Source organism: Caretta caretta, chromosome 10 (genome assembly GCF_965140235.1).
Source record: "Caretta caretta isolate rCarCar2 chromosome 10, rCarCar1.hap1, whole genome shotgun sequence".
NCBI lineage: Eukaryota > Metazoa > Chordata > Testudines > Cheloniidae > Caretta > Caretta caretta.
In genome coordinates this window covers 52,392,542-52,406,779 of record NC_134215.1, presented here as the reverse complement: position 1 = coordinate 52,406,779, position 14,238 = coordinate 52,392,542, and the positions used below count along the sequence as shown (strand labels likewise).

Genomic DNA, 14,238 nt, shown 5'->3' with positions numbered 1-14,238 from the left:
TGTGGCAGGGAGCATGACTGGGGAAGATCCGGCTGGTGGCTCCTATCCTGCGCCGTGCTCAGCTGTTAGTCCCGGCTGGGCTGGGGAGGACGGAACTTTCTCTTCCCCTGCACGGCATCCAGGGCTGTGTCAGACCCACCCCCAGATTTCTCCCCCAGTTGTAGGAAGCTCTGCAAACTCCCTTCCTCCCTCCCCCCGAGCCCGCGCTTCCTGCATCCATTGCTTCTCAGCTGCAGGGGGAGGGATCACTGTACAGGGAGCTACTTCCCCATCTACACAATCCCCATGCATCCAGTCCCCTCATACCCAGACCCTCCCGGTGAGCCTCACTGCCCCGCACCCAGAACACCCCCCTCAACGAGCCCCACTCCCCCTGTACCTGGACCACCCCAACGAGCCACCTGGATCCCCACCCTAGTGAGTCCCAACCAGCTGCACTTGGATCTCCACCCCAATGACCCCCATTCCCCCAGCATCTGGAGCCCCTCCACTGAACCCCCCCACACCCAGACCTACTTGCTGAGTTCTACCCCTCCACACCCAGAACACCCCCCCTCCCAGCCCCAACCACCTTCACTTGGATGGACCCCCCTCGCAGAGTCACATTACCAGTGCACCCAGAACCCTCCAACAAGCCCCTATGCATCCAGATCCCCCCTGCACCTGGATCCCTCACTGAGCCTCCCAGACCCAGATTGCCCCACAAAGAACCCTCTCAACCCACACCTGGATCCCCCAGCACTTGGATCCTGGCTTACTGAGCCTGCCTACCCACACCTGGTGCACCTGTCATGGAGGGGCAGGGCCCTGGGATGTTTCTGGGGCAGGTCCGGTCCTTGCATTGTGTCATGGTTGAGTGAAGCCTCACCACTGAGTCCGTGTCCTGGAGGGGGAGCTCTGCACAGTGATCTCCTACCTCTGTGCAGCCAGTGGCCTGTGCTCCCAACGCCATGCTGGAGCCTCCACATTTATTTGACAAACAAAATTTGCAGAATTTTTTATTTTTTGGCGCAGAATGCCCTCAGGAGTACCATACTTCAGGAAGAAGTCTCAGATGACATGGGACCAATGTTACTTCATGGTGGGCACTAGCCTCCAGAGATACTTGCCTTTTGGGCTGAGCAATAGTGTGGGGAGTTTTCCTCCAGTGTAGTGCAGAATAGGATGGGCCTTAGGTTTGCTAATACCCATTGTCTGTTGGAGGCAATGGCACCTACCCTTGTCTGTCAGGTGACCCTTTCTGGATGAATCCACAAAATGGGATTGCCACCTGCAGAATGATTTAATGGAGGCATCTAAATATCTCTTGAATGTTAACTTCTGGCCATTTCCAATCTGAGCTGGATTCTGAACAAAGGCATTGAGGTGAGAGCTGCTTATTGTGTTCCCATTCCATGGAGCCATTCTGTCCATATGTAAGTCGTCTTTCCTTGCACTGTTGAGCTGCCTGCTCTTGAGCACTCCCTTTAAGAATGTTTTCTCAGTGAGACTTCAGAAGTTGATTGAGTCCAGTTGGTGTCCTCAGGTTTGTCTGCTACCAGCTCTTCTTTCCGAGCAACTGCAGTTGCACAGTTTAATCCTAACACTTTTGTCCCATCTGTACTCACTCACACATTCATGCAGTCTGAATTGTTCATAGTACTTCAAAAAAAAAAAAGTGCAACACCGCTATGGTATTTAAATAAATCGGATAGTGATTGTATGTTTCAACTTATATTATCTAAATCCCACAGTGTGTTTTAAAAAGTGGTAGCGAGCATGTTTGGCTGTTGGCTTGTTTCTTCTTCAGGGTTTGCTCTGATTGCCTATTGCCTCATCTTGTTCAGTAAACACTGACTTCCTTCATTCCCCTCCTCCACTTCTTCTTGATTAATGAATTAGGCATTATGATTGACATAGAATAATGCAGTATCACAGACCTAGGATATAGGGCAGAGATGATAGGCAAATACAAACGCTGTATCCTCAATTGTTGGCAATATCAAAGAACATCAGGGCTGATATTTAATGACTCCTGCAAGAGTTAATTTAGAACTTAATGCTTAAAAAATACTGCATTAGCTTGAGTATGTCCAATGGCAGTGCCACCAGGTGAGCCAATACTTGCATACATAAGCTTTTATACTTCACTTTGCCACATACACGCAAGTCTATTGTGTAGCCTGGAAAAGACTTCTGATCAATGCAGCCATTGTTTACCTTTTCTGCTGCTTGCGCTTGGCTGCTCAGTTTACATTTGTATAGTAGAGTGAACAAAGATGGTTCCATCTGTTCTGAAGATGCCTGACAAGGAAACCTTTTCTGAAGCTTGTTGCGTCACTGAAATGAAATACAGAGGAGGAACAAATGTAATAAATAAAGAACTGCTGCTTGATAATTCATTCAAACCAAGCAGAGCTTTCAGCTTTAAATTTTATATATTTTTAATTGTTTTGTTTCCCTACAAGATACTTAATCTCTTCAGTGTGCACAATACCTAGATGTTGTATCTGTCACTGAAGGTTTGCCTAAAAATAACTGAAGCACAGGAAGGAAGATGATACCAGCAAAAATGCAAAGGGAAATGATGGAGGATGAAGGCTGAACTACATATGCATGAAGCGCCTCACTGGACTTAACTAAATCATCTGAGCTATGTTGCTTGCGTTCAGAAATCAAACTTTGTCACCTTATTCCCTTTATGTAAAAGAAATTTCTTCATTATCTTTGGGCTGTTTGGGGGAAAGGGGCGGGGGGGGGCTATATTTTCCCTTGAAACATTTTTACCAGTGCCATTAGCTTTCCCAGGAGTATGCATGCATGAAGAGGAGATGAGAGCACAATTCATTTATGCGTGCTTTGTAAGGAGGTATTGGTATTTCTGCCAGCTTCAGCTCGTGTGTTTGGGCTGGGGTAATAGCCTATGGAGAGTTGAAAATTCAAGGTGTACAGGTCTCTCTGGAAAATATCTCAAACTGAAGAAAAAAATTAATGTGGATTCAGCTGAAAGAATTGCAGGGCCAAGAAAGACTAGCTCATTCCCTTTGGTCCCTGTATTAGCAGTAGATCAACAGGCATATTGCTATGCCTCATCACAAGCATATACATTAAGCTGTTTATAATAGCAATGGGTTGTGTGAATTACTCATCTGATATACTATATTAAGTGGAGCTGGTCAAAGTAGGCGATCACGGAAATGTAGTCCCTTTTTTGTACTTCAAACTTTTTTAAGTTCTAACAATAATCTGGTCCAAAGCACATTCAACCCAGTTAATACTGTTTCTGAAACATGCCTAACTGTTATAACATACTCTTCTTAAACCTAATAGTAAATTGCTCTCATTTTCTTAATTTGTCAGTAAAATTTGTCAAAGCAGTTGATGATCCAACAGTGTTGAAGAATGAGGTTAGTAAGGAGTTTTTCTGAAATGTTTCTTTTGGACGAGAAAGCTGCCTGTCCTGCCCTGACTATTACCTATGGTGTTTTGAACCAAGATAATTTAAAGTGTATTGAGTCCTCTTCATCAACTCTACTTGACCTCAGTGTGGCCAATACTATAAACCTTGGGTACCTTGAGCAAGGAATCATTTTTGTCCCTTTCCCTCCCTCTCTTCGTTTGAAACCTCCCCTTTGAACTGCTCGTCTTTCACCTTTGGTTGAAGCTTTACAACTTCCATAGATTGTGGGGCGTGCTCCAGGCCTTATCCCCAGCTCTCTTCTATATTTCTTTTATCCCTCTAGGTCACCTTGTTGTTAGCTTAAAGGCTTAGCCTTATCTTGGCTGTCTTCACTCTATCAGCTCCTGGCTATAACTTAAACTCACACTGAACTTCTCCTTGGTAAAAGATTTTGTGTGTGTTGCGCTTGCTCTTTCTTTCTCTCTGACCCGGAGTCACTTCCGTTGTTTAAATCTTGCCTTAAAACTTCCTGTTCTCTTCAATTTATAAGTGACTGAAAAGCATGTTGTGACGGGTTGGATCACAGAAATCCCCTGGGGAGCTGCCACCTGATGTGCCAAGGCTATTTCTGCCCCTGCTTTCCTGCCCTGTCAGCTTAGGACTTCAGTGCTCTGCCTGGTTTGAGCCAGACCCGCTAGCCTGCTGCAAACCCAGACCCAGGTCTGAACCACGTCCCCTAACAGCTGTGGGCTTAACTGAAAGCAGCTTACAGAAGTGTTCCTGTCTTCAACACTCAGATGCCCAACTCCCAATGGGGTCCAAACCCTAAATAAATCTGTTTTACCCTGTATATTGTTCACCTTCTATAACACTGATAGAGAGAGATGCACAGCTGTTTCCCCCCCCCCCCCAAGTATTAATACATACACTGGGTTAATTAATAAGTAAAAAGTGATTTTATTAAATACAGAAAGTAGGATTTAAGTGGTTCCAAGTAGTAACAGACAGAACAAAGTGAATTACCAAGCAAAATAGAATAGAACACGCAAGTCTATATCTAATCAAACTGAATACAGATAAAATCTCACCCTCAGAGATGTTTCAATAATTTTCTTTCACAGACTAGTCACCTTCCTAGTCGGGGCACAATCCTTTCCCCTGGTACAGCCCTTATTCCAGCTCAGGTGGTAGCTAGGGGATTTCTCATGATGGCTCCTCCTTTGTTCTGTTCCACCCCCTTATCTGGCTTTGGCACAAGGTGGGAATCCTTTGTCTCTCTGGGTCGGTCCCCCCCCCCCCCCCCACTCCCTCCCGCCCCCGGCTGTCCCTGTCCCCAGTGGAAAAGCACCAGGTTTAAGATGGATTTCAGTACCAGGTGACATGGTCACATTTCCTGTGAGACTCCAAGCCTTCATTCCTCCCAGCCTGACTCACAGGAGGGCCTGCCTGAAAACAGCCATCCACAGTCAATTGTCCTGGCTGATGGGAGCCATCAAGATTCCCAACCACCATTAATGGCCCACGCTTTGCATAATTACAGTAGGCCCTCAGAGTTATATTTCATATTTCTAGTTTCAGATACAAGAGTGATATATTTATACAAATAGGATGACCACACTCAGTATATTATAAGCTTTGTAATGATACCATACAAAAGACCTTTTGCATGAAGCATATTCCAGTTATATTATATTCACACTCATTAGCATATTTTTATAAAATCATATAGAGTGCGTCACACATGTAATCCTGTTCTGGGCAGGAGATGCTATAGAAAAATGAAATTTAGAAATGCCCACATTAAAGGAAAGCATGTTCTCCTCTCCATATTTTCTCTTGTTTTCTTAAGTTCTTTGTGTAAAAACAAAAGTGTGTTTCTACCTGGATTTTCAGTTTTCACTGGTTATATGGTTCAATTGACTAGCAAACAAGCTTGTTGATGTAGACCCTAATCATATGAGATGAGGGTTTTTTATTATAGAACTCTGGATTAATTACCTGTGTCAAGAAAGATGGCTATGGAAGAATCTCTCAAGAGTCTTAATTCCTACCTAGTGCTTTGTTAATTGCACATGTGTGGGATGCGTTCCAAACCCAGTATGTGCAAAATGTTCTTCCTTTCTGCTTATGCTTTAATCTAATTTTCAGGTCGTGTGGCATAAACAGGCTATATTGAAAGACTAGGTGCCCTACTGCCTTTCTGGCAGGGACCTTAGCAATGCAGTTTTCAATGTCCTAAATGTTGTTTAAAATTATCCCTGCTAAGTGGCTTCCATTGCTTTCGTCAGGTATATAATCGGTAAAGATTAAGCACATTTGACCCATACAGCTACCATTTATGACAAGGCCTTTTCTGAACCAGTTTAAAACTGGAATGATCTGTTGCCTTTCTTTAGCTTCATTTCCACTGCATTTACATGGTGATCATTTTCCTTAATCTGTTGTCAGGGAAAAGGGCTTGCTCTGTTTTAAAGTACTCTGAATTTAGGGTATATTGAGTGAGTGAGGCATGGTCTTGTTTAAAGAGACATTCTCATTCATATGAGATTGATATGTATCATGAATCAGTCTCTTTCCTGTTTAGCTTGAAATGAGATTTTCAAAGAGGTGTGGTTAAAATCGCCACGAGGTGTTGCCATAATAAGCATTGCTTGCAGAACAAATGACTACTCCTGCAGAGATGAGTCCTTAATATTATCTCTCTTCTCTTACTGTCCCCTGTACAGGCATCTCACACTCATGATGCAATCACAGAGGCTGCTCAGCTGATGAAGGAGGCAGTGGATGATATAATGGTTACATTGAATGAAGCTGCCAGTGAAGTGGGCATGGTTGGAGGTATGGTAGACTCAATAGCTGAGGCCATGAGCAAGGTGAGTACTGGGTACGTAGCAACCCCAGATTACATGGAAGGAAAGTAATGGTTATTCTAGATGATACTGGCAACAATTGCTTCACATTTAATATACGTTCCATTGTACCACTGAAGTAGTTCAGAGAGCTGAATGCTAAATGTTCCTTAAATGGCCAGTGCGAAGTCAGTTCAGCTTTCTGTGCTGATGGAACCTGTTGTGTTGATATTGATCATAAAGGCCTGAAGAGTTTCTAAACTCTTTCACTATCCTTCATTAAAGTAAGAGGTGGGTTGGGCATGGTTTTTAAACAAAGTCCTTGCTTTTACTCAGTTACTTGGCAAACACTCAAAAAGCATTCATTCAAATTGAAAGTTTATTGATTAAACACCAGAAAGAACAAGAAATAAAAACAAGCATTTGTATTGAAACTGTGCTTGAGTGATGATGGAAACAAACTTAATCAGACCTTATCAAAGCCTCTCTCTCCTTTTGCAGTCAAAATATCAGTGTCTCTTATTTTCCGAGATGAAAAGGAAAAGATTCTTTGATGAAAAGGAAAAGGTTAATTTTATCCTCAGTCCTGATCTGAAGAGCAATCACTTGTCCTGTTCTTAACAAACAGACAGACACAAGGTGAAGGAGTGACAGGATAAAAAAGATGGGTGAAATAGGCTTTGGCTGATGTTTCTGGAACACTGTTTAGTTACGAGTGAATGCTTTTGCCGGCAAGTGAACCATGACACCTACGGCTTGGACACTGGTTAGTTACAGTCTGGTCAGGGCCATCATTTGGTTGCAGCCTTTCTCTTTAGACAAGACAGGTTTGTTTGAATGTAATAAGATTGACTTCAGGATTTGATGCAAAGCCAGGAGAATGAGATAGGATAGGAGGAACAAAATAGTGGGACAGAAGATAACACAACAAGGGAATGCAATACAGGATCCTACGTGGCTTTGCAGTGCTGGTAAATAGATATTCCCCCCAGGTGGGCTGAGGACGGGATGTCCTGGTAATATGATGACTTTCAGCACTCACAGGTGAAAACAAAGTTACTTAAACAAGAGCAAGGCCAGCTGGCTTTCCTTGTGGAAGAAAGTCTGTCAGTCTGGTTTGTTCCTTCTGTCTGGGAAACAGGGAAGATGTGATGAGACAAGATGAGCTGGGATGCGGATGAGAGAGAAGGTGTTTTTTTGTTTTGTTTTTTTTTCAGTCTCTTTTTAATAACCCAAAAAGGGGAAAAGTGGGCAGCATAGTTCATTCACCTCATTATTTTGTCCACCAATTAGGCCTAATGTCTGTCTCACTCGTTTTGTTACATTAACTTCCAGCTCCACATCATCTGTTTTTAACGGGTATAATTTCAGCAGTCGTTGGATTATAGCGACATGGCATTTTTTGTTTAGACTGACCCAGTTTCTCTGTTTCATTCTCTTGCACCTGTTTAAAACATTCAGTATTGTAAACAACATGATCAGTTTTTCATGGTTGTTGTAACACATTACAGACTTTCAAATGCTTTTTACAGTTGAGGTTAGGGTGACTTTGTAGGTCCAGCAATCACAACAAACCCTACTGTATGAAACCATAAAACTAGGAGATTATTAGCATTAATTGCAAAATAGCACCGATGCACATGATGGAACTTGCACTTTCAGTAGACACAAAATCATTCCCTTTTGATCGCACTGGTTGGGCAGGGTTATTTTGGAGACCTATTCCATTGAGTGGTGTGCCAGTATTTAAGAAAACAGTCAAAAATTAGACCTTTCAATTTTTTGGTCTTGCAAATGGTTTAAACTGCCTTGAAAATGAACACTGGAGTAGTATTGGGTTAGCATTACAACATAGGTTTTTTTCCTCATGAAGTGACTCTCCCTTCTTAGACTTAGACTGGGTCTTGTTTTCTCTTATTTGATAAAGATAACAATATACATAACAAGTTTCTGAAATGACAGGTGATAGAAACATTTCTGAGATTCAAATTAAAAAGAAAGCGTGCTCTAAAGAGGAAATAACTGTTTTCAGATATCTCTGCGTACTGGTTGATGGCATGGTATCCCAGTGCTTCAGTTGGCTGGAGACATAGTGCTGGGCTGCTTGATTTAATCGCATACAGAAGAGTCATTTTAGATGGCATCTGCTTTAAATGACGTTTGCAGCCTGTAATTTTCAGTTTTTGCTTTGACCATTTTTATCTCTATGTGCTAAGAATTTCCTTTCTATCTGCCAGGGTTTGTAGCAAGTCTTCTCTCATGAACATTGTCCCTTACCCCCCACCTATCCCAAACGTAATATGTTTTTCTCCTATTGGAAGACTCTTCACAATTAGGATTCAGTTCTGAGGTCAGGTTGAATGTGGTAAACATTGTTGGTACAAAACTCTGCCATTTCAGAATTTTGAGATTAGGAGTAATTTCCCTCGGAACTTTATCAATGATTAACGCTTTGTTCAGATTCCTCATTCGCTTCTTCATTTTGAACCAACCTCAAAGAATTGAAGCTTACCCTTGAATGAAATACATGAAGGTCAAAGAGAAAACAAAACTTAACTAATATATCAGTGGTCATTCGCTATGGGGAAAAATGGACAGTTATTTTCCTTCCCCTCAGCCAGGCTTTTCATCAGTCTGTGTCCTCCATTATGTTTTTCACTTCTTGCATGCTCACTCACACACATTCAACTTTTCAGGATATAATATCCCATATAATGTTCTTTATGCTAAAACATCTCCCTCTCCCTGCCCCCAGGTTTTCTTAAATGACACTCTGGTTGCATATCCATATGTAGAGGAGTTTGCCAATTTTAACACAAAATAACAAGTTGAAAGCTGTTGCATAGCAACCAAGTATGTGGGTCTTTCTAGGAAGAGAAATCAGAAGGATGGGTTAGCAATTATCTTCCCTTGAAGGGGAGTGTCTCAAAACTGTAATCTTTATTTTCTTGTCTGGGGAAGTACCTTTTGTGGCAGAAATGCATATAGTAGTCCTATAAATTCTGGATGCTATTTTCTGTCATGTTGTCTTCTAAAACGAGTTAGTCTGGTTTTACTTCATGGCGGGGAAAATGAGATGAACTTGAGGAACACAGTGGAGGAAGCCACGTCTGAAGAGTCTTTACCTAAGATAATTAGCAAGTCTTTATGAGAAAAACATAACTAGTAAGTTGGGAGTATGCTAGTCTCAAAAGGAAGGTATGGAGAAGTTTAATCTATTAAGCAAGTATGTTTTCCATCATCTCTTGCTAACAAAAAAAAATTTAAACAATTTATTTATGCAGGGTTTCTTGTTTAATTTTACTCAGTCTCTGGCATTTTGGTAGCTGAGTGATATGCGGAATGGAAAGTTTCATGGCATGGCCTAAAGGAATGTTATAGAGACTATTCAGGTGAAAGATCTGTCTTGTGATCATTGTACAATCATTTTTAGATCTAATGGGCTGCGGGTTAGGGAAACTAAAAGAAAAAGTGAACTTGGGAAGAAAGTCAGGACTTGTTGACTATGTGGGCACTAAACTGCATATTCTATACAAATGACATGAAATTAGTGATATAAGCTACATAGCTTTACTGTACATCTGAACTCATTTTGTATTTAACTCTGTGTTGTACAATTGCAGTACTAGACTGAAAAGTTTAGTAATATGCATGTCCTGCATGCCTGTCATTGCTTTCATGTTTTCCCCTCTCTCCACAGCTGGATGAGGGCACACCTTCAGATCCAAAGGGAACATTTGTTGATTATCAAACTACTGTAGTGAAATATTCTAAAGCCATTGCTGTAACAGCACAGGAAATGGTAAGAGAAACTAGCAAGAGTTCTATAAAATAGCTGGGTAACAACTGCTGAGTATATGTAAGAAATTCAAACTGCTGTAGGGTTAATCTGAACCAATTCCAACTGGAGCCGCTTCTTTGTGACATTGACTTCCAGTTGATCTGTTTTGTGGGTAGGCAAAATAGGGGTGTTGACACCATTTCCTGGACTTCTTCATTGGAACCTGATTGCATGATGGACAGGAGTGTACTACCAGCAGAGTCATTCTGTTGGATCTCTCTCTAGTTAACTCAAAGTATGGGGCTTTAAAGAGTATATGCTATTCTCTGTATCTTGCTGCCCAAAAAAACAAGCTATGAAAACAGGAGAGAACACCTTAGGAGGCCTGTGCTAGAACTTGACAGTAACCAAAAGAAATGCCTCCATGATGAAGAGGGTGGAGGGAATGGGGTAGAAATATAGCATTCAGGAACAAATGAAGTGAAGCAAAAAGAAAGTTATGCTGATTACTGGGGAGAGAATAAAGTTAGGAATAGCAGTAGTGCAAAACTCTGTCCACCGTGTCATTATTGATCTGTTTTGGGCCTAACTGATTTAGACTGTTGTAGATGTTGATATGATTTATACCCCCATCAAGAGAATAATACTTGAGCTGGTCTGTTACTTGAGCCTGTCTTGAAACAATGGTTTGACTGTGCCAGAACATTTTACAGCTGAGGATTTCTTTCCACTAAAGACTGAACTAAGACCAACCAATTCATTTAGTTAATTTGCTCGTGAAGCAGTCTGTTAACACTCCCCAGCTGGTTTTAAATAGACCTTTTCTAGCCAGTTTTACAATTTAAAGAGGCTATATTCCTCCTCCTGTAATGAGAAAAGCCATCGAATTTGGAAGTCTGTGTTAACAGTGGTTCTTTGGCATGAGATGTATATATTAGTGGAATGTGATTTCAAGTACTTCTCATGAGGCTTACTTTATATGAGAAACAAATGAAGGTACGTGTTGAAAGAGCTTTAATCAACCCTTCAAATCATTGGAATCTTGTCCTATCATAAGTTTCTTGGTGACCTACATTAGCCCTTTGGGGTGTGATGCTTAATTATTCTTTAACTTTATCCCTTAATTAAAATCAAACCTTGTAAGACAATTGTTAAATTCATGAAATGAGCAATGGTCAAATTCTTGTTTTCTCTCACAGAATTCTTGATGCTGTGATTCAGTTGGACATAAAATGAAGTGGGGAGGGACCTTTGGCTAAGTAGGTCCTTCCTTGATTCTGATGAGTCGTAGTAATGGTTAATATAATAAACAGTGTTCATCCATTAGTAAATAATACCCTACCTTTTTTAAATATAAGGATAATATTATTGCACACTACCCTACCTTGCTGTGCAAAAAAAAAAATTGGTTTTGCCAAAAAAAAAAAGAGAGAGAGAGAATCTTTGCAGGTACTGTAGTAAGTTGTCGTTTCAACAGAAAGCAGTTAGCGCTTCTCTGTGCACATTAGGAATTTGTCTAAGGCCAGTTTGTGGTTTTATCCCAAGGCTGGAATATCACTCCTTTCACCTGTTTTCACTATCAGAAATGGAACAATGTCACCTTCACAGAGTTAGCAGATATTCCAGGGATAGTTTCACTTTTTGTGCTCCCAAATCAGAAACTCTTCATTTTGTACATTTCCAGCCATTTCCATCTTGCCCCAGAGGTCTTTCACGTTCTGTGAGTCTTAGGATCCACTTAAGATCCTTCCACTCCACATCATGGTGACCATCAGTGGGCTGAGGAGGGTCTAGAAGAGAGTGGGTTACTTAGCCCATCAGCCAAATGGAGAGGCTGCTGTTATGCAGTGTGAAGCACTCTTCGCCCCTGTCTACCCCTCCCCAAATTCACCTACTAAGCTGAGAGTAGAGTACTTCTGCAGTCATTTACTGTACTGAGGAGTATATTTCCATTTCTAACTGCTCCTCAGTTACTTTGTGTTCTGTGGGTGTCTAGTTACTGTGGTTCTAATAAAGCATGTTTGCTTGTCTTTTCCGCTCATAGAATTCTAGCTGGAAACTGAATTGCTAAAACAGCAGGAGGTACCCTATCACTGGTGCTGCAAAAACATACTTGTGTGCTTCTAGGCAGTGTGGAGTATTAACAAGCTGGTTTTATGCCTGTCATTGTTTTATTGCTTGTTTTCTTTTTTCAGATGACTAAGTCGGTTACTAACCCGGAGGAGTTGGGAGGACTTGCATCACAAATGACCAATGACTATGGGCATTTGGCTCTCCAGGGCCGAATGGCAGCAGCCACAGCTGAACCAGAGGAGGTCTGCAGTTTTTAGACCTCTAAACTCTGAATGCACAGTGGTGTCAACATTAAGTATTCTCTTGCACTTTAATATGGGGGGGAGGGGGAGGTACGGTAACCAAAGACAGTAGTCCACCCAGTTGCTATAATGCAGCTGCAGTTATCCCCAAGTCTGAGTCTTCTCTTGTGCAGTCAAATAGAAAATAGGGCTACAACCTTCTGGTAGTAGGGGTGTTTTCTCTGAAACATTTCTGAGATCATTTAAAAGAAATACAGTAAATATTTTCCCAGACAGGAAAATTCTGTTTACTGTACTTCAGTCTTGTCAACCATCTGTTTGTCCAACATGTAGGAAGATACAGTCTCTGTCCCATTGACACTGGAAATATTGGGTAGTAAGACACATGGGATTTTCAGAAGGATTCCACATGGGCCTAACATTGCATTATAGGCCCCGTTCTGTGGTTTGGATCAGAACCAAAGGTGCAGTTTCAGATCTGGAGATTTGTACTCAAACCTCTCTCTTCCATCAGATTTCAGGTTTGGGCCTATCTGTTTTAGCACTCTATCAGTACCTTTTAAAAAGAGTCAATTCAAGCATACAGCACACACAACCAGATAAAAGCTTTAATGCTATTATTTTCTCTGAAGGGAAGGGGAACTAGTAGAAAATGTTTACATTCCATCGTGTTGGCATAAAGTCCAAAATATTGTCATCTTCGTTTTCATCACAGTTGAATCATAAGTCAGCTACTGTTTGCCATTACCCATTTTGCACCACTTTCACGACTGTGGCATATGGCCACCTGTGGAAAACATCTGTAGTTAGATATTTATTTACAATACAGACACATCCTGGAACAATACAGTATACATATATATACATGTAGGCTCTAACGTGCATTCTGTTGCAACATTGCTCATCCAAAGTGTATGTGAATAAGAGCTGCGGAATACAGCAAAACATTTTCTACTAATATTTAAGTTTTTAAACGAGTTCGTTTCTACTGTTCTTATCCCTTTTTATCTCACTTTTTGTGAAATATCTTGGGCACTAGTTTTCTCTTAGGAATGTTACAAATTAGCAAATGTTAGAGGCCAAAGAAAGTAAGCTTTTAATTTCTAAAAGTGTGTGTGTTCACACCACAAGCCAAATTATAGGAGTTACTCACCAGGTCAGAGGACAGAAACATCCAATCAAGCATGAACAGCAACTCAACGTCGATCATCAAGTATTTGAAACAAATTGCTTGCAACACTCCACAGACAAGAACTGTTCTCCAGAATAACTGGAAAGTTTCCAACTGCTTGCAGGCAACCTGGAACAGAAAATTGGAGACATTTCTCTAGTTATTCACTACAGATCATTTCCCCCAGTCTCATGATTTGATGAATCACATAAACATACTTTTTTCTCCTCTCCTCAAACCGTTTCACATATACCAGCGGTTCTCAAACTTCATTGCACTGCGACCCATTTTCTGACAACAAAAGTTACTACAGGACCCCAGGAGGGAGGACCGAAGCCTGAGCGCACCTGAGTCCCACCACCCTTGGTGGGGAGGCCAAAGCCCGAGTCCCATCGTCCCAAGCGGGGGGACCAAAGCGCAAGGGCTTCAGCTGCAGGCAGGGGGCTGTAACCTGAACCCTTCCACCCAGAGCTGAAGCTCTCTGACTTTGTCTTTGGGTCCCAACCCACCATTTGAGAACTGCTGACATATACCATACTGCACTGAGAGGGAGATTCAGAGAGATAATAGAAGGAAGGGAATGGTCGTTGTCCTCTTTCTCCATCATGTGTATGGTACTCAGGGCATGATTAAAAATCTTTGAATCAGTGAAGATGACTGCTTTTTCCCTATTGATTCTTAGGCTGTTGGTGTTTAGCTCCATTGACCAGTAACAGTATCAGATTATCGAGACGAAATACCTT

General features: G+C 41.6%; 1 protein-coding gene across 4 annotated transcripts in view; it reads left to right on the top strand.

Annotated features, from left to right (window-relative positions):
* Positions 1 to 14,238, top strand: part of TLN2 (talin 2) — a 347,160-nt gene that overhangs the window by 272,936 nt on the left and 59,986 nt on the right. For all 4 annotated transcript variants that reach the window (XM_048866513.2, XM_048866512.2, XM_048866511.2 and 1 more), the window contains 3 exons: positions 6,106 to 6,252; positions 9,929 to 10,030; positions 12,205 to 12,324. In XM_048866513.2, coding sequence (XP_048722470.2) covers positions 6,106 to 6,252; positions 9,929 to 10,030; positions 12,205 to 12,324 — 369 coding nt within the window. The remainder of the gene's footprint in view (positions 1 to 6,105; positions 6,253 to 9,928; positions 10,031 to 12,204; positions 12,325 to 14,238) is intronic.